A 20,975-nucleotide genomic window follows, 5' to 3' on the forward strand; every position below is an offset into this window, starting at 1 on the left:
TGACGAGATGCCGAAGGGCCGCTGTCGTTTTCTCGCTGTTTTTGGTTTCAGAAATCCTAGTAAGGAAATATTCTCGGAATCGGACGAAATCAACGCCCAGCATCTTAGGATTGCATGAAGATTCTAGAACACCCGAGAGCCGCCAGAGAGGGGCCACAGGGGGCCCACACATGGTGGCGGCGCGGCCCAGGGGGGGCGCGCCGCCCTAGTGTCTGGTGGCCCCAGACCCCTTCTGACTCCGCCTCTTCGCCTATATAAAGGTCCCTGACCTAAAACCTCGATACGAAAAAGCCACGGTACGAGAAACCTTCCAGAGCCGCCGCCATCGCGAAGCCAAGATCTGGGGGACAGGAGTCTCTGTTCCGCACGCCGCCGGACGGGAAGTGCCCCTGAAGGCTCCTCCATCGACACCACCGCCATCTTCATCAACGCTCGCTCGTCTCCCATGAGGAGGGAGTAGTTCTCCATCGAGGCTAAGGGCTGTACCGGTAGCTATGTGGTTCATCTCTCTCCTATGTACTTCAATACAATAATCTCATGAGCTGCCTTACATGATTGAGATTCATATGATGATGCTTGTAATCTAGATGTCATTATGCTAGTCAAGTGGGTTTTACTTATGTGATCTCCGGAGACTCCTTGTCCCACGTGTGTAAAGGTGACAAGTGTGTGCACCGTGTGGGTCTCTTAGGCTATATTTCACGTAATACTTATTCACCGTTATGAATGGCATAGTGAAGTGCTTATTTATATTTTCCCTTTATGATTGCAATGTGTTTTGTATCACAATTTATCTCGTGTGCTACTCTAGTGATGTTATTAAAGTAGTTTATTCCTCCCGCACGGTGTAATGGTGACAAGGTGTGCATCGTGTAGTACTTGGCGTAGGCTATGATTGTGATCTCTTGTAGATTATGAAGTTAACTATTGCTATGATGGTATTGATGTGATCTATGCCTCCTTTCGTAGCGTGAAGGTGACAAAGGTGCATGCTATGTTAGTACTTGGTTTGGTTATGTTGATCCGTCATGCACTCTAAGGTTATTTAAACATGAACATCGAATATTGTGGAGCTTGTTAACTCCGGCATTGAGGGTTCGTGTAATCCTACACAGTGAGTGGTGTTCATCATCCAACAAGAGAGTGTAGAGTCTAGCATCTATTTATTTATTCTGTTATGTGATCAAAGTTGAGAGTTTCAACTAGTGCAAGTATGATCCCTTAGGCCTTGTTCCTAAATACTGCTATCGCTGCTTGTTTACTGTTTTACTGCATCTCTACTGTCCGCAATATTACCACCATCAACCACACGCCGCATCGGGCAAAGCACTTTTCTCGGTGCCGTTGCTACCGCTTATATTTATTCATACCACATGTATTTCACTATCTCTTCGCCGAACTAGTGCACCTATTAGGTGTGTTGGGGACACAAGAGACTTCTTGCTTTGTGGTTGCAGTGGTTGCATGAGAGGGATATCTTTGACCTCTTCCTCCCCGAGTTCGATAAACCTTGGGTGATCCACTTAAGGGAAACTTGCCGCTGTTCTACAAACCTCTCGCTCTTGGAGGCCCAACACCGTCTACAAGAATAGAAGCACCCGTAGACATCAAGCACTTTTCTGGCGCCGTTGCCGTGGAGGAAAGGTAAAAGGTACTCACACTCCGGATCTCGGCTACTAAGCACTTTTCCGGCACCGTTGTAAGTACTCGAAGCTATTTCCTTTAGATCCTGCAATTGCATCTTTTTGTTTCTTGTTTACACTAGTTAGGCATAATGGAAAACAACAAAAATATGAGAGATCTTTATGAACTTTATCTTGAATTAGGACATGATGTGTTTTGAAGAGAGAATTAAAAAACCCATGGAACTTTATATGCATGCTAATGGGAATGTTATTAATATGAATGCTTTGAACACTATTGTTGCTAATGCTATGGAAAATTCTAAGCTTGGGGAGGTCGGTTTTGATGAAAATGATCTCTTTAGTCCTCCAGGTATTGAGGAGAAAGTTTATGTTGATTATGATATGCCTCCCATATATGATGATTATAATGATAGTGGTCTTTTGGTGCCGCCTACTATGGAGGATAAATTTGATTATGATTACAATATGCCTCCTATATTTGATGATAGCCACTTTGTTGAATTTGCTCCCACTACAATTAATAAGAATGACTATGCTTATGTTGGGAGTAGTAATAATTTTATGCATGAGACTCATGATAAGAATGCTTTATGTGATAGTTATATTGTTGAGTTTGCTCATGATGCTACTGAAAGTTATTATGAGAGAGGAAAATATGGTTGTAGAAATTTTCATGTTACTAAAATGCCTCTCTATATGCTGAAATTTTTGAAGTTACACTTGTTTTATCTTTCTATGCTTGTTGCATCATGCTTCATGAATTTGTTTGTTTACAAGATTCCTTTTCATAGGAAGCATGTTAGGCTTAAATGTGTTTTGAATTTGCCTCTTGATGCTCTCTTTTGCTTCAAGTACTATCTCTTGCGAGTGCATCATTAGAACTGCTGAGCCCATCTTAATGGCTATAAAGAAAGAACTTCTTGGGGGATAACCCATGTGTTTATTTTACTACAGTAATTTTGTTTTTTATTTTGAGTCTTGGAAGTTGTTACTACTGTAGCAACCTCTCCTTATCTTAGTTTTATTGCATTGTTGTGCCAAGTAAAGTCTTTGATGGTAAGGTTCACACTAGATTTGGATTACTGCGCAGTAAATGCATTTCTTGTCATCATGAATCTGGGCCTAATTCTTCCGTAGGTAACTCGTAAAATTATGCCAATTTATGTGAGTGATCCTCAGATATGTACGCAACTTTCATTCAATTTGAGCATTTTCATTTGAGCAAGTCTCGGTGCCTCAATAAAATTCGTCTTTACGGATCTGTTCTGTTTTGACAGATTCTGCCTTTTATTTCGCATTGCTTCTTTTGCTATGTTGGATGGATTTCTTTGTTCCATTAACTTCCAGCAGCTTTGAGCAATGTCCAGAAGTGTTAAGAATGATTGTGTTACCTCTGAACATGTGAGTTTTTGATTATGCACTAACCCTCTAATGAGTTTGCTTTGAGTTTGGTGTGGAGGAAGTTTTCAAGGGTCAAGAGAGGAGGATGATATACTATGATCAAGAAGAGTGAAAGCTCTAAGCTTGGGGATGCCCCGTTGGTTCACCCCTGCATATTTCAAGAAGACTCAAGCGTCTAAGCTTGGGGATGCCTAAGGCATCCCCTTCTTCATCGACAAATTATCAGGTTCCTTCTCTTGAAACTATATTTTTATTTGGTCACATCTTATGTACTTTACTTGGAGCGTCTGTTTGTTTTTGTTTTTGTTTGAATAAAATATGATCCATCATGCTTGTGTGGGAGAGAGACACGCTCCGCTGGTTCATATGAACACATGTGTTCTTAGCTCATAATGTTCATGGCGAAGGTTGAACCGCTTCCGTTAATTGTTATATGGTTGGAAACGGGAAATGCTACATGTGGTAATTGATAAAATGTCTTGGATAATTTGATACTTGGCAATTGTTGTGCTCATGTTTAAGCTCTTGCATCATATACTTTGCACCCATTAATGAAGAAATACATAGAGCTTGCTAAAATTTGGTTTGCATAATTGGTCTCTCTAAGGTCTAGATAATTTCTAGTAAGAAGTTTGAACAACAAGGAAGACGGTGTAGAGTCTTATAATGTTTACAATATGTCTTTTATGTGAGTTTTGCTGCACCGGTTCATCCTTGTGTTTGTTTCAAATAACCTTGCTAGCCTAAGCCTTGTATCGAGAGGGAATACTTCTCATGCATCCAAAATCCTTGAGCCAACCACTATGCCATTTGTGTCCACCATACCTACCTACTACATGGTATTTCTCCGCCATTCCAAAGTAAATTGCTTGAGTGCTACCTTTAAATAATTCAAAATTTATCACCTCTGATTTGTGTCAATGTTTTATAGCTCATGAGGAAGTATGTGATGTTTATCTTTCATTCTTGTTCGGCAACTTTCACCAATGGACTAGTGGCTTCATCCGCTTATCCAACAATTTTGCAAAAAGAGCTGGCAATGGGATTCCCAGTCCCAAATTAATTAACCTAAATAGACACTCCTCCATGGTATGTGATTGTTGGACTAGGCACCCGAAGGATTCTGAGTAGCCATGGCTTGAGAAAGCAAAGGTGGGGAGGAGTGTCATCATAATAAAACTAAAATAAAAAGGCACTCCTTCATGGTATGAGATTGTTGGCGTGCACCCGAGGATTCTATGTAGCCATGGTTTGTGAAAGAAAGGTTGGAAGGAGTGCCACCCAAAAATAAAAATAATTCATGGGACCGCTCTTTGAAGGTTTGTCTGGCAAGGGGGTTAGAGTGCCCACTACCATTCGTTGACAACAACAAACACCTCTCAAAATTTTACTTTTATGCTCTCTTTATGTTTTCAAAACCAAAGCTCTAGCACAAATATAGCAATCAATGCTTCCTCTGCGAAGGGCCATTCTTTTACCTTTTATGTTGAGTCAGCTTCACCTATCTCTCTCCACCTCAAGAAGCAAACACTTGTGTGAACTGTGCATTGATTCCTACATACTTGCATATTGCACTTGTTATATTACTTTGTGTTGACAATTATCCATGAGATAAATATGTTGAAGTTGAAAGCAACCACTGAAACTTATATCTTCCTTTGTGTTGCTTCAATATCTTTACTAAGAATTTATTGCTTTATGATTAACTCTTATGCAAGACTTATTGATGCTTGTCTTGAAAGTATTATTCATGAAAAGTCTTTGTTATATGGTTCAATTGTTTACTCATTGTCATTACCATTGTTTTGATCGCTGCATTCATTACATGTGTTTACAATAGTATGATCAAGGTTATGATGGCATGTCACTCCAGAAATTATCTTTGTTATCGTTTACCTGCTCGGGACGAGCAGAAACTAAGCTTGGGGATGCTGATACGTCTCCGACGTATCGATAATTTCTTATGTTCCATGCCACATTATTGATGATATCTACATGTTTTATGCATACTTTATGTCATATTTATGCGTTTTCCGGAACTAACCTATTGACGAGATGCCGAAAGGCCGCTTCTCGTTTTCTCGCTGTTTTTGGTTTCGTAAATCCTAGTAAGGAAATATTCTCGAATCGGACGAAATCAACGCCCATCATCTTAGGATTGCATGAAGCTTCCGAACACCCGAGAGCCGCCGAGAGGGGCCACAGGGGCCCACACATGGTGGCGGCGCGGCCCAGGGGGGCGCGCCGCCCCTAGTGTCCGGTGGCCCCGCACCCTTCTCGACTCCGCCTCTTCGCCTATATAAGGTCCCCGACCTAAAACCTCGATACAAAAAGCCACGCGTACGAGAAACCTTCCAGAGCCGCCGCCATCGCGAAGCCAAGATCCGGGGGACAGGAGTCTCCGTTCCGGCACGCCGCCGGACGGGGAAGTGCCCCCGAAGGCTCCTCCATCGACACCACCGCCATCTTCATCAACGCTGCTGTCTCCCATGAGGAGGGAGTAGTTCTCCATCGAGGCTAAGGGCTGTACCGGTAGCTATGTGGTTCATCTCTCTCCTATGTACTTCAATACAATAATCTCATGAGCTGCCTTACATGATTGAGATTCATATGATGATGCTTGTAATCTAGATGTCATTATGCTAGTCAAGTGGGTTTTACTTATGTGATCTCCGGAGACTCCTTGTCCCACGTGTGTAAAGGTGACAGTGTGTGCACCGTGTGGGTCTCTTAGGCTATATTTCACAGAATACTTATTCACTGTTATGAATGGCATAGTGAAGTGCTTATTTATATTTTCCCTTTATGATTGCAATGTGTTTTGTATCACAATTTATCTGTGTGCTACTCTAGTGATGTTATTAAAGTAGTTTATTCCTCCTGCATGGTGTAATGGTGAGAGTGTGTGCATCGTGTAGTACTTGGCGTAGGCTATGATTGTGATCTCTTGTAGATTATGAAGTTAACTATTGCTATGATGGTATTGATGTGATCTATGCCTCCTTTCGTAGCGTGAAGGTGATAGTGTGCATGCTATGTTAGTACTTGGTTTGGTTATGTTGATCCGTCATGCACTCTAAGGTTATTTAAACATGAACATCGAATATTGTGGAGCTTGTTAACTCCGGCATTGAGGGTTCGTGTAATCCTACTACGCTAGTGGTGTTCATTATCCAACAAGAGAGTGTAGAGTCTAGCATCTATTTATTTATTCTGTTATGTGATCAAAGTTGAGAGTGTCCACTAGTGAAAGTATGATCCCTAGGCCTTGTTCCTAAATATCGCTATCGCTGCTTGTTTACTCGTTTTTACCGCATCTCTACCGTCCGCAATATTACCACGATCAACCACACGCCGCTCCCGGGCAAAGCACTTTTCTCGGTGCCGTTGCTACTCGCTTATATTTATTCATACCACCTGTATTTCACTATCTCTTTGCCGAACTAGTGCACCTATTAGGTGTGTTGGGGACACAAGAGACTTCTTGCTTTGTGGTTGCAGGGGTTGCATGAGAGGGATATCTTTGACCTCTTCCTCCCTGAGTTCGATAAACCTTGGGTGATCCACTTAAGGGAAACTTGCTGCTGTTCTACAAACCTCTGCTCTTGGAGGCCCAACACTGTCTACAAGAATAGAAGCACCCGTAGACATCAGACGCACTCTTCTCCTTCTCTATGTTGATGATATGATCATTACTGGTGATGATCCTGAGTATATTGCCTTTGTCAAGGCTCGTCTTCGTGATCAGTTTTTTATGACTGATCTTGGTCCTCTTCGCTATTTTCTTGGGATTGAGGTTTCCTCCACTTCTGATGGCTTTTCTATCTCTCAGGAAAAGTACATTCAGGACCTTCTTGCTCGTGCTGCTCTTGGGGATGAGCGCACGGTTGACACTCATATGGAGCTTAATGTTAAGTTTCGTCCTACTAATGGTGATACTCTTCCTGGTCCCACACGTTATCGCCATGTTGTTGGGAGTCTTATTTATCTTGCTGTCACTCGTCCTGATATTTCTTATCATGTTCATATTCTGAGTCAGTTTGTCTCAGCTCCTACCACCGTTCACTACAGTCATCTCCTCTGTGTTCTTCGTTATCTTCGTGGCACGATCACTCGTCGCCTTTTCTTTCCTAGTTCCAGCTCTCTCCAGCTCCAGTGCTACTCGGATGCTATGTGGGCGAGTGATCCTACGGATCGTCGTTCACTTTCTGCTTACTTGTGTGTTTCTTGGTGGTTCGCTTGTTGCTTGGAAGACGAAGAAACAGGTAGCGGTTTCCCGTTCGAGTGTTGAGGCTGAGCTGCGGGCTATGGCTTTGTTGATTACTGAGGTGACCTGGTTACGGTGGTTGCTTGCAGATTTTGGGGTCTCTGTTATGACACCCACTCCACTTTTGTCTGACAGTACAAGTGCTATCAGTATTGCATGTGATCTGGTCAAGCATGAGCTGACCAAGAATATTGGTGTTGATGTTTTTATACACGTGCTCGTGTGCGGGATGAGGTTGTTGTGGTTCATTATGTGCCTTCAGATTTGCAGTTGGCGGATTTCTTTACAAAGGCACAAACTCGAGCGCAACATGACTTCTTACTCTCCAAACTCAGTGTTGTGGATCCACCATGAGTTTGAGGGGGGTGTTAGAGTATATATCTGTATATTGTAGTTTCCCCATATGTTAGGGGGGTTCCTGCACATTTGCACCTGTACATGTACTATATATTGTGGTCTTTGGCCCCCTGGTAATACAACAAGCATATTGCCCTAACACAAACAACCGAACTATGATCCTAGACTTGGCCGCCAAATTTCGTCGTTCAAGATCACACGCATGGCCAGTTCGAACACTTCCTCCTCGGACGATGAAAAATAATGGAAGATCATCTCCATCAACCTCTTCATCTACACTATACAATTACCTATGGTAATTTGATTCACAAAACGCATAACAAAAATAAAACTCACTAGTCAAATCGTCGAACACTTGACGGGTGGACGAGGTGAGAACGTCGGCCGACAGGGCTCAGAGGATGAGGTTCGACTCCAACCTTGGTTGTGAATCACACACCAAGCTCGTTGTAGCCGAATTCACCGGCCTCCCTCGATTCCGGCACCGCCTAGCTCCACTCTAGTTGTTCTACAGAATCCCTATCCCTCGTTGGATATGTTTTGCAACAATAGAGCTCGCCACGACTCCCTTTTGAACAAATTGATGCGGTGGAGTTGAGCTACAGGTCGATTACGGTGACGACACGAATTTGAGTGCAGCGAGAGGGCGATGGAGGCTACGAGGTGTCGACAGAGGATATTGATGGTCGACGACAATGTTACAGTGCGGGCAGGGCAAGAACATCGACGCGGGGCGGAGAAACAAGTTTTTCTCTGTGGAGGCTGAAGTCGAGTATATTTAGGGGTCGGGGAGGCTGAGGAGTAAAAAAATTACCCCTCGAAACCGTTTGAGGGTTTGGCTAGGTCCGGTTTAGATGAGTAAAACTATTTTTTCTCCTTTAATCGGTTTCAAGGGATCGGCTAGAGATGCTGGATCATGCATATGGGGTCGATATGCGGTCTCACGCTCTCTTTTTAAACCTAGAAAACACCACAAATCAGGATGGCCCGTAATTTTTGTAAGGTGAACCCTAAATTGACTCTCGGGCAGTATATCTACAAATTTCCGGGCGGATTTGTGGTGCCGGATATTTTCATTCAGCACACAACCAACTCCTCGCACACGCCGACTCCGACCATCTCCCCAACGGATTCGACACACTCACGGCTAGACCTATGCTCGAGCCAAGATGTGGTCGGTTAACAACTCCGGGAACCCGGCGCGTGGAGCTTCCTCCACCTCATTACGAGGAGGATCAGAAGTGCTGGATGAGGAGCACCGCCAAGAAGTTGCAACACGGGGCCACGCGTGCCTGAGGTCTCTTGCGCTCCAACCCAGCCATGGGGTGCAGCATTAGGGAGCTCGCGAAACACCTGTCCCACCGTGCACGCAAGGTGGAGGCTAGAAGCTCGCGAGCTGCTGTACGAACTTTTTCGAGGTGAGGTGGTTCTTCTAGAACGAAGATGTTGGTTCGGATTCGTCGATGGGAGGCGACGGATCTTGGTCCAAGATAGCTCACGGGAACGTCCCCCGGTCGACGTGCCACGGTGAAATATGCCTCACTACTTGCAGTAGGCATGTTCATCGATTCACAAAGTCCCGTTGGTGATGGTGTTTTTTTTTGAATGTTGCAATGATGGAGGCTCGGGCCTCTTCCGGTATCCGTCTCGGCGGTGCTGGAGTTTGGCGGCAGCCACTGGCTACGGTGGTTGCAGGAAAACCCTAGGGATCGTTTTGTATTTCTCGATTTCTTTAGAATTTTATCTGCAAATTCATGATAATCATTTTATTCCGATTTGTCTTTTAATTTTCATATGTATTTGCCTCATGTAACTTGATTTTCGTTAATGAAATATGTGGTTCTCTTTTTTTTTGAGAGACTAACAGTGTGATTAACGAATCACACTGGGGATACAAACGCCCACCGGGGGCGCCAACAGCCAAACATGGCGACCGTGCTCGAGGAGCACACTACTTCTAGCTAGGTTGTTAGCCTCCTTGTTCGACACCCTACGCTCATGGACAACGACCACCTCATCAAGCTCCCGAGCCGTCTCCTTAAACTCCCGCACAACATGTGCGTAAACTCCCATGGTACCTTGGTCCATGCTTCGTACCACATTCAGGCAATCGCTCGCCACTCGAATCCTTCGAGTGTTTATGTCCTGCGCCAGGGAGAGCGCCTCCCGGCATGCAAGAGCCTCCAGAGTCTCAGCGTCTGTCTTCCCCGGTAGCACCACCGCCGAGGCTCCACAAAACACTCCCTCCGCATCCCGTGCCACCGCCGCCACCGTGCCGAGGCCCGTGTTTTTGCTGACTGCGGCGTCCACATTGATCTTCATCACCCCCGCCGGAGGAGGTATCCACCGTGGCGCACTGCCACCGTCGCCGGGGGACGCCCGCCGCGGCTGGTGGGCGTAGGTTTGCCCCAGGTCTGCCACATACCGCTCCACGAACAGGTGAACAGACATCGGACTTCTGAACTCCTGCTCATGTATTGCCTTGCGTCTTGCGTGCCAGATGGACCACAAAGTGACAAAGACGGTGGTCTGATCCGTATGCGGTAGTGTGGCCATTAAGACTGATAGCCAGTCCCGTGCCTTCTCTTCCCCAGAGCACAGCAGATGCTCCGTAACATCCTCGTCTGCTAGGGCCCATACTGCCCTGGACATCGAGCAATCCAGCAGGGCATGGCGCCAGGAGTCCTGAGCCCCGCATAGCTGGCAGCGATCATCATCGGCCATGTTGTGACGGTGACGGACGTCATTCGTCGGCATAGACTGCTTGGCCAAACGCCATAGAAACATCCGTACCTTCGATGGTACTGGTGTACGCCAGAGCATCCTCCACTCCTTTTCCGCTGCGGCAGTGTCCGAGGTTGCAGCGGTGTCCTCCAACCAAGCTGATCTCCTCTCTTTTGTTGCTATGAGCATCTTGTACGCCGATCGCACCGTAAACACACCACGGCGTTCGTAGTGCCACGCCCAGAAGTCCTCATGACGCCTGGTACTCAGCGGGATCTGTAGTATCAGCTCCACGTCCATAGGTAAAAAATGATGACGTGTTTCCTCCTCTCTCCAAGTGGCCGTGCTCGGGTCCAGAAGCTCCGCCACTCGCGCTGGAGGGTTCTCCGTATCGGGTGTAATGCATCCAAACGGTCTGAGCATGCAATCACACGGGAGCCATTGCTCCGTCCACGGATTTGTTGCCTCCCCGTCGCCTATCCGCTTCACCAGGCCCTGTTTGAGAACTTGGAGGCCTTCATGGATTGCCTTCCAGACCTGGGACGCCGACGGAAACGCCGCGGACTCTAGTAAGCCCGAGTCCGGGAAGTACTTTGCCTTGAGTACCCGTGAGCTCAACGATCCGGGGTTTTGCAGAATGCGCCATCCTTGCCTTGCCAAAAGAGCTAGATTGAACAGTTCGATGTCCCTGAACCCCAATCCGCCCATATGTTTTGGTTTGCACATCTCCTTCCATGACACCCAGCTTGGCTTCCGTTTGCCTTCACGGCACCCCCACCAGAACTTGCGTATCATGGTATTTATGCACTGGCACAACCCCTTTGGCAGTTTGAAACATGCCATTGAGAATATAGGGATCGCCTGTACAACAGATTTGATCATCACGTCCTTTCCTCCTGCTGACAACAGTCTCTCCAGCCACCCCTGTATGCGGCTCCATATGCGGTCCTTAATATACTTGAAGGCCCCCATCTTGGACCGCCCCACATCCGAGGGCATTCCCAGATATTTTTCATTGAGTGTCTCGCAATGCACATCAAGCACAGTCTTGACACTCTCCTTCACACTTCCCGGGCATCCTTTACTGAAGAAGATAGAGGACTTATCCCGGTTAATACGTTGTCCCGAGGCCATACAATAGAGATCCAACAGCTACTGAACTCTACCCGCAGTCTCCGTATCCGCCTTGAAAAGCAACAGGCTGTCATCCGCAAAAAGGAGGTGACTGACCGCTGGAGCCGACGGCGCCACCATTAATCCATGGAGCTCTGATGATAAACTGTGGTGTTTTAAGAGGCACGAAAGGCCCTCTGCTGCCAACAAGAATAGGTACGACGATATTGGGTCCCCCTGACGGACCCCTCTAGTCGGAAGGAACTGTGGTAGCCTCCCCCATTGAATAGAACCTGGAACGAGACGGTTGTAACTAGTCTCATTACCATCCTCACCCATAGGCTGTGGAACCCCAGCTTGAGCATCACTGCCTCTAAGTATCTCCACTCAAGACGGTCGTACGCCTTCCGCATGTCCAGCTTGAGAGCACAGAATCTGTTTTTCTTCGCCCGGTTCCGCTTCATGAAGTGCAAGCATTCATATGCGGTAATGATGTTGTCAGTGATCAACCTCCCTGGGACGAAAGCGGATTGCTCCTCCGCAATGATCTCAGGTAAACAAACTTTCAGCCTGTTGGCCATGACCTTCGATGCTATTTTAAAGATCACATTGCAAGGACTGATTGGTCTAAACTGCCCCAACTCTTCTGGGCTAGCCACTTTCGGAATCAGCACCAGAAAAAGTCTGGTTTATTCCCCTGATATCATCTCTCCCTTCCAGTACACTCAAAACTGCTAAGGTCACCTCTTCCCCACATAGCTCCCAGTGGGTTTGAAAAAAATGTGCTGGGAAGCCGTCTGGTCCCGGAGCCTTTGTGGGAAACATTTGGAAAAGGGCGATTTTCACTTCATCAGCCCCTATTGGTTTCAGCAATTGATCATTCATCTCTGCTGTCACCTTTTGGGGTATCACATCGATGACCTCCCCCATGTTCGCCACCCCTTCGGAGGTGTACAACTGCTCATAGAAATCTCGCGTCATAGACGCCATCTCCTCGGCGTCTTCAGTAGCTGTCCCATCGTGGCGCACAAGCCGAGTAATTTTGTTGCGTTTCTTCCTTTGACACGCTCGGAGGTGAAAAAACCGAGTATTCTTGTCCCCCTCCGCCAACCACTGTATCCGTGATCGTTGGCGCCACATCACCTCTTCCCTACCATAAAGCTCAGTGAGGCGCTGGACAATCGCGTCTTCCTCCTCCGAGGGCCCCTGCCGAGCGAGCCCCTCTCCGAGGTCCGACAGCCGGAGCTGCAGCTGTCGTATCTCCCCCTGGACACTCCCAAACATGGTGCGCCCCCATGTGCTCAGCGATCCAGACATCCGGTGTAGCTTGTCCTTCAGCTGGCTCATAGTTTCTGCCTTCCCCTCCGATATCCATACATCATTCAAGAAAGGCTGAAAATCCTCGTGTTTCTCCCACATCATCTCATAACGGAACAGTTTGTCCCCCATGCTCCGACGTTGGCTCGTTGTCTCTCGCCAACACAACAATATTGGTCCGTGATCGGAGGTGACCCCCGTCAGGTGTGTCACTGTTGCCAGAGGAAACCTCGCGCTCCATGGTACCGTCGCCAAGGCTCTGTCCAGGCGCACTCGACAGAATGCCCCTCCAGCTACTTTTTTCTCAAACGTCCAACTTCTGCCCTCGTAGCCAAGGTTAGCTAGTTCGCAGACATCCACCGCATCGCGGAACCCTTGCATCTGCACAAAATATCTTTCCGCCGATCCCACATGCTCATGTTGATGTAGCACCTCGTTAAAATCCACGATGCACACCCATGGTAGTGCATTCGCCGACTTGATATGATTCACCACGTCCCACGTCTTGAAGCGCAAAGGAACCCGTGCTTCGCCATAGACACAGGTTAGTCTCCACGGATCTCCTTCAGCCTCCGTAATCTTAACATCTAGATGATACTGAGAATACGGCAATATATCAATTTTTATTTCATTCGTCCAAAACAGCCCAATGCCCCCACTCCGACCAGAACTGCTAATGGCAAAACTATGATCATACCCTAGCGTACCAGCTAGTCCTTCCACTCTTGTTTTGTGCAACTGTGTCTCAAGGACACATAAAATGGTAGGGTTAAACCGCCTTTTAAGATCGCGGATTTCTCTAACTGTCGCGTCCCTACCCACTCCGCGACAGTTATAGCTCATACAACTCATTGGGCTTGGCGGCGCTCCTCGTCGGAGCCCGCCTCTTCAGTATTATTGGCTGTCATCCTCGGCCTCTTTGGGTCCGGCTTCACCGGCGAGAGCACCCCCGTCTTGTTGCCATTTGCCTCCACTGCCAGTGCAGTGCTCAGGTTTTTCTTTGCATTTGGATTATCTTTGCCGTCCGTTAACATCAACTGGCCCGCAGCAGCTGCGGTTCCCCTCCCTTCCGTTCCCGCATGAGGAGGCGGCGTTCCCTGCGGTCGTTTACGGGATTCAGCACTGGCCTCGCCACGGCCGCCTCCTTTTCCGCCATGGCTGTTCTCCCGTGTCGGCGCTCCTGTACGCACCCCAGATGTCTGAGGGTGCCAGTCCTCCATCGACGCAATCAGCCATTCCCCGTATTGTAGGGCCGTCTTGTCATGAACTCCATCCTCACATTCCGTGTCGCCATGTCCAAGGAGACCACAGAAATCACAGAACTTGGGTAGCTTCTCGTACAGTACTTGAAACATCATTCGGTCGCTCCCCTCAGGGTGCAGGCCGACAACTCTGGTCAGTGCCTTGTTGACATCCAGTTTGACCCTCACACGCACGAAACTCGTACCGCTGGCTCCCAGCGCATACAGCTCCACTCCCAGAACCTCGCCAATCCGCGCGGCCATGTCACGCACGATCGCCTCCTTCCGAAACAGCGGCGGGATCCCTCGCACCTGAACCCAGGCATGGAGGCGATTGAGTACCACCGTGTTCGGGTCAGCCACACCATCGTAAGGTTCCACCATTACTCCCTGCTGGCGGAAGATCCAGGGTCCAGTCTCCGAGGCATGAGTACAAACAGATTATCCTCGACCGGCCGTATAGTCCAACCCTTCGCAAAACCCCAGGTTGCGTCCATCTTCTGAAAGAACGGCTGGTTCCCAAAACGCTTGGTGGTGTGCACCTTGACCACCGCCATCCAGCGCGCTCCCTCCTTCAGGTTCATGACCTCCTCCTTTGGAAGAACCACATCATCAAGCTCCTCATCCTTCAGGACCATCCTCTTCAACATCTCTTGCAAATCGACCGGGGCCATGGACCCCGACGCTCCTCCCTCACGAGCCATCTTGGCCGCCATCAGTTTCCCTTCCTCGGATCGGAACGTCGCCCCACCCCTTCTTTGCCCCGCCGCCGCCAAGGCCGGGAAGACGTGCTAGACGTCCCCTAAGTCAGCCCGAACGGCGCGAGAAAGAGCGGAGGGGGTTCGGAACGTCGATCGGAGTTGGTGACGAGAATCGCCTCGCTGGTCGCCAGCGAAAACCTAACCCTAGACGTGTGAGGCGAACAGGTATACTTCATACCAGCGATACCTAGATGAAGACGAGTCGACCAGTCGGTCCTACTCCTATATGTGGTTCTCTAAAACGACGCATGACGTGTCGCACCTGACTGGAGTCCTCCCATGAGGCCCACGAACACGGCCCAGTCGGCCGGTGCCGCACGACGCACCACTTCGTCGAAATCGCGAGACGAGACAGCGAGAATCGCAGACAGAAAGTAAAGTAAAAAGGACAATCCCGGAGGCCGGAATCCGAAATCGATCGAGGGAACTGGAGGTGGGGGATCGCGGCGGCGGCGGGGGGAAGCACCGGAGGGCAGCCGTGGAGCGAGCGGGCGGGCATCTGCGCCCGATGTGGGCGTGGGGCCTCGCGGAGCGCGCCGTCGCCGGCCTCCTCGGCTCCGCCGGCATGAACGGCGGCCGCTGGAACACCGCCGTCGCCGTCGGGGTCACGGCCGCCGCCGGCATCGCGCTCGTCGCCATCGTCGTCTCCTCGCGCAGGTTCGAAACAACCTAACCCTCCTCCCCCTCCAGCTAAAGTTGCTTCGTGCCCTGCCCCTGATTGCTGTACGCGCGCTCTGGATGCAGGGGCGGGATCAAATCGCCGTGGCGGCGACGAAGGAGGAAGCCCGTGCTTGCGTCCAAGGAATGGCGCAGCTTGTTCACGCCGGAGGGGAAGCTTTACGACGGCGGCGTGAAGCTAGTGAAGAGAGTTCGGAACGGAGTAAGATGTAGAGAAGCTTAGTTTATCTGTTATTTCTCTTGTGAGTTTTCAGATTTGTTGGACTAAGCTATATGCTTTTTGTGGCAGGGAGTTGAGCCGAGCATCAGAGCAGAGGTCTGGCCGTTCCTTCTGGGAGTGTAAGTACTCTAAAAATTGTGATCTGAGGACAGCTGCGTCTATGATTACAGATGTATACTTAGATCCATGAGATACACGCACATTAGTCATCAGGAACCCATGCTCTTTTGTGTTTTAGCAAAGGATTCAATCGGTACATGCATGTTTCATGCATTTCAGTGAAGCATTGTTGTCCATATGTCAGTTGTGGGGCTTGAACAAAAACATAGTTGGTGCCAAGTTAAGAGAAACATACTTAATTTTTCTATTTTTTTCAGTATGTAAATGGTGAAAATTAGTGTTTCCTCAGGACATTTTCAGGCCACCTGACCTCTGCTTCCGCCCATTCAGTGTCAAAAGTAGACTGATATACTCTAAACTAAATCGATTAGGGAAAATCACAGATATGTTAGTTGCGCACATGGTTCAGCCTTCTCTTTCCTTCACAGTATGAACCGATATATTGTCACAGCAAGAGATAGTTTACCAGAATTTCCTGCACTTTATCACATGTGTGGTTTGCTTGGTAGTCAGGATGTTTACTTCCAAGTAATGGATTTATTTCTTCTCATGCAGTTACAACCTGGACAGTTCACAAGCTGAAAGGGAAGCAGTTAAGGAGCATAACAGGTAAATCATGATTTTATTTTTCATACATCCTAAATGCTTGCAAGAGGACCTTTCCACTTAACAGTCTTGCATGGTTTCCGCAGTCCCCACTATTGTTTTCTACACTACTACAGAAACACATTGCCCCTTGATTACAGAATATGGAGTGTTTATTAATGTTGTTTCCTGGTTGTCTAGAACAAAACTTGACGATGCTGGATGATTTCTGTAGGAGGGGATATCTGCTATTGAGGAAACATTGCCTGCGGAAAAACAATGAAGAGAGCAAACGACTTAATGAAACAGCTGCAGTTAGCCATGAAGAGAGCATTAGTCCTGGAAAAGTCAAAGAGTCTGTTACTTCTCTTGGATCTGAAGAACAACCTGAAAAAGAAAGTGTGGAAGAGCATGTCAAGAGTGAGGAAGAAAATTCTTTTGCCATTTTAGAGCAAGAAATCCAGGATTATACGGCTAAAGCAATCCCAGAGAAACAGACAGATGAAAACCGCTGTTCATCTAGCTCAAGCGATGAGGATGAGAGTGAGCAAAGTGATTTGACCCATGTAGAAGCATCCCATAATGATGTGGCCTCAGTGCACCAGTCTTCAGTTGTGGAAGAAGAAGAAAGTATGCCCAAATATTCAAACACAGGGGGAAATAGGGAAACTGAAACTGAACTCTCTAAGGCTACCCATCCTGTGAAGTCTTCACGGACAGTTGAGGATTTTGATACATGGCAACGGATTATTCGTTTAGATGCAGTTCGGGCAAATGATGAATGGGTTTCATACTCTCCATCCCAAGCTGCAGTTACCAGGGAGAAGGCAATTGAATCTGCTCAAGCTGTTTGTCTCAAAGACTATGAGCACTTGGAAGCGCACAGGATCCATCATGCGTCACGTCTTGTTGCAATACTTGAGGCGTATGCAACCTATGACCCAGAAATTGGTTATTGCCAGGGCATGAGTGACCTCCTAGCACCTCTCCTTGCCGTGCTAGAGGAAGACGATGAAGCCTTCTGGTGCTTTGCCGGTTTCATGAGGAAAGCCCGCCACAACTTCAGACTTGATGAAGTGGGTATTAGCAGGCAACTTAACATGGTCGCCAAGATAATAAAAAACAAGGACTTCCGTCTTTACAGACACTTGGAGATGCTCGAAGCTGCAGATTGCTTTTTCGTATACAGAATGGTGGTTGTAATGTTCAGGAGGGAGCTCACTTTTGAGCAGACCCTCAGTCTGTGGGAGGTGATGTGGGCTGATCAGGCAGCAAGCCGTGCTGGGATCGCAAGATCATCCTGGGGAAAACTTCGGCTAGGAGCCCCTCCAACAGATGACTTGCTACTGTATGCAATTGCAGCTAGTGTACTGGAAAAGAGGAAATTGATAATAGAGAGCTATAGCAGTATGGATGAGATCATTAGGGACTGTAACAATATGGCTGGGCAGCTAGACATTTGGAAGCTCCTAGATGACGCCCATAATTTAGTGGTAACCCTACACGACAGGGTCGAATAGCGTGATCCGCCCTTGCTTATCTTGTATCATTTGTCATGGCAGTTTTCACGTTACCATATGTTTGTTATATACAATACAATGTCTTGTATGCTCAGACATGTTACGGATAGAAACAATTTTTGTCTCGTTTCCTGGTGTGCCATCTGTCTGCATGTGGAAACTGGCACCTATGAGGAAATTTGTGGATCTTTATCATTTGCTGTCACTTGTTGGATTGTGGATGCTATGCTGTGTTTGTAACTACTAAAAACCTGTGCTTGACGTGAGGTGCGGAGGTAAATGTCTTGCTGTCCTGAAAGATGTTCTAGTTCAGTTCATGCAAAGATAAGTGCAGAAAGCCACTCTGCTTTCATGAACACAATTTCCTATTTTTGATATTGACCAAACATCAACAAGCTTGCAAATGTTTATTGACTTTGCACATACTTATTTGCCCGTAGCAGAATTGCAAGGATTTTTCAATAAATATATTGAAACCAAGGAGGATAGTTTGCAAGCAATCACAAAAATTGTCGGCCATCCAATCAATTCTTGTCTGAAATCGAGGTTAATTCATGAATACAACAAATATGTTTGGCAGTTTGATTTCCACCATCACCCACTATCGATAGTGCAATTTATCATTCTGAGAAAAAGAGTACTCCCTCCGGTTCATATTAATTGACTCTAATATGGATGTATCTAGACACATTTTAGTGTCTAGATACATCCATATTAGAGTCAATTAATATGAATCAGAGGGAGTAGTATAATTGTCATCAATTCTTTTGTGCTAAGCATGTCTCAATCCTTGAACTCAGACAATATTTTGGCAAACAATACAATGTTTGATCAATGAGATAACAACCGCCAGCACCAACACATATCATCATTATTATTATTAAAGCTGTTCTAGCTTAAACCATATTACTGGAAAGCTATCACTCCAGAGCAAATCGCTAACAACAGCCTACTCAGATTTGGTGTAGTGCCGGATACCAAATGCAAGCCCCAAGATCATAATCGGAACAAGGAACTGCAAGATCTTAATGAGGAGGTCACTGTCCTTGGCTTGGCTTTGGGCCGCTTGTTGAGGAGGTACAAAGGTACGCTTTACTGGGATGGTTGAAGCATCAATCTGCCCGATGTGGTACTTGTCCATCATCTCCCTTGCGGATTCACTGTGCCCGATATCTTCGAAATCGCTAGTTGCATCTTTTCCTGGTGACATGGGGGAGTAGGGATCAGGTTCGAATATTAAAATGACATGGCAGGATTAGGAACTTTGCACATAGTCTCATCAGCCATGACAAAATGAAACCAAAATGACTTACCGGTTACTGCTAGCAGTACCTCATCTCCACCAGGATGCTCATCCATGAAAGGAGTAACATCATACACCTGAAATGTTAAATGGCATGAGATGGTATAGTCGATCACATTTTGCATCATATACAGGAATATCATCAGGTAATTATCCCAGGCCCTGTTGGCTTAAATTTTTTGCTTCAACAGGATCTGATATTTTTGTGTCTGAAGAAACCTCTAGACCATACAGAGTGTCAAAATAATAAAAACTCTAGACCACAGAGCCATACAGGTCATACTGGACCAAGGCCACATATTGAAAAGGGCACAAACAAAGATATCAGCCACACATAATGCAGAGATAGCATTTCGGTGGGGCTACCGAAATTAAAACCACACCCACGTGAATTTAATCGCCCTGATACATCTTAACTGGCAGATATCTCTCACCATGAATGACTAGAAATATGAACGTTTGCAAAAGAGGAAGCAGTTTTACTTTACTGTTTCCACACATTTGCACTATTCATCCATATGGAAGGGGTTGTCCAGTTGATTAGTCTTTCTGTTTTGACTTAACTTTCCCAGCAGGTTATCTAGAACGAAACCCTGATACTGCACCAGGCCAGGTGGACCGAGCCCAGGTTGTCTGATCTATCGAAAATTGCACAAGGTACATGTATGCAACAGCATGAAAGTGAATGTTGTCAGCGGTCTCGGATTAAATTTTACATCATATTTCCCCTCGTATGGCTCTATGTTTTGATCTAAGAGAACGTATCTGCAGACATGCCAGCTAAGTATCAGCAGCTGAACAGATCTGATTGGTGGGATTGAGCAAAAGCTTAACAAGAATCACAAAACGGGCCCGTAGCCACATAAACTCCAAAGCTTATCCGATCCCAGCAGATTCAATTCTATCTCGTAAGAATCCTAGCACCTGCTATCCCCCAAGCATCGAAATTCGAATTATCCATTAAACAGAGAGCACCTGGAACTGAATCTATAGGTCAACAGCCTTCGCAACCAGAAGGAGACCAACTAGTTACAGAAACTGCAGGATTAGCTGCTAGAAATATGAAATTCCAGGGGCACCGAGGGAGGGCGGCTCACCTTGCCGTCGATGACGAGCCAGCAGTCCTTGGCGACGCTGTGCTTGGCGACCTCCTCGAAGCCGAACACCTTCTTCTCGCCGGCCATGGCTCCGCAACACACGCCCGCGCCCTGGGGGTGAAGGAATCCACACCACAAGCAAAGAAATCAAATCAAATCAGCACCTAGATCCACGAGACGTGCGGGCTGGGCTGTGGACTTGTGAGTGGTAGGTTGGCCGTTGGGTCACCTCACCTGCGTCCCGCTCGAGTCGCCGGTGATGGGGACGGGGTCGGTGGAGTGGCGCACGCACCGAGGCTGGTGGTACGATGAGGAAGGAAATGAATGAATCACGCGCTTTGGACAGCTCCCCCCGCTCCGTCCGCGTGCGTGCGCGGTGGTGCCGGAATCTCCGGTATTTGAAGGCCGGCGCGTCCGGCCCCCGATCGGCCAGCGGGCGGCGGCGTTTCCCAAGATGCCCTTCGCCGCTCCGCCCGCCCGTGGGCTGGACCGTGCTACCGGGCCGTTTCTCCGATGGGCCTCAACCCTCGGCCCGTTGTAAGACTTAACCGTTTCGACACGTCACCCTTCCCCTCCGCTGAGTCGCGCCCGCCTCGGCCGCGCTCGCTCGCACCATTTCTTCTCC

The 20,975-nt window shown here is 47.5% G+C and overlaps 2 protein-coding genes across 3 annotated transcripts; one reads left to right on the top strand and one right to left on the bottom strand.

Moving 5' to 3' along the window:
- Positions 1–15,319: 15,319 nt before the first annotated feature.
- On the top strand, positions 15,320–18,171 carry LOC124705989 (rab GTPase-activating protein 22-like). The gene is made up of 5 exons (XM_047237667.1): positions 15,320–15,484; positions 15,572–15,707; positions 15,795–15,844; positions 16,401–16,454; positions 16,666–18,171. The coding sequence occupies exons 1-5, from the start codon at positions 15,336–15,338 to the stop codon at positions 17,948–17,950; spliced, it is 1,674 nt and encodes a 557-aa protein (XP_047093623.1). The 5' UTR covers positions 15,320–15,335; the 3' UTR covers positions 17,951–18,171.
- A 619-nt stretch (positions 18,172–18,790) lies between these two features.
- On the bottom strand, positions 18,791–20,718 carry LOC124708595 (cytochrome b5). 2 transcript variants are annotated; one of them, XM_047240277.1, is made up of 4 exons: positions 20,585–20,718; positions 20,351–20,461; positions 19,264–19,330; positions 18,791–19,150 (listed from the first exon to the last, which is right to left on the bottom strand). In XM_047240277.1, exons 2-4 carry the CDS (start codon positions 20,435–20,437, stop codon positions 18,900–18,902), a joined length of 405 nt encoding a protein of 134 aa, XP_047096233.1. In that variant the 5' UTR covers positions 20,438–20,461; positions 20,585–20,718; the 3' UTR covers positions 18,791–18,899. The 2 variants fall into 2 exon arrangements, with proteins under 2 accessions (XP_047096233.1, XP_047096232.1); XM_047240276.1 differs by having other exon boundaries at positions 20,580–20,718.
- Between the last annotated feature and the right edge of the window lie 257 nt (positions 20,719–20,975).

The sequence above is a fragment of the Lolium rigidum genome, chromosome 4, assembly GCF_022539505.1.
Source record: "Lolium rigidum isolate FL_2022 chromosome 4, APGP_CSIRO_Lrig_0.1, whole genome shotgun sequence".
Taxonomy (NCBI): domain Eukaryota; kingdom Viridiplantae; phylum Streptophyta; class Magnoliopsida; order Poales; family Poaceae; genus Lolium; species Lolium rigidum.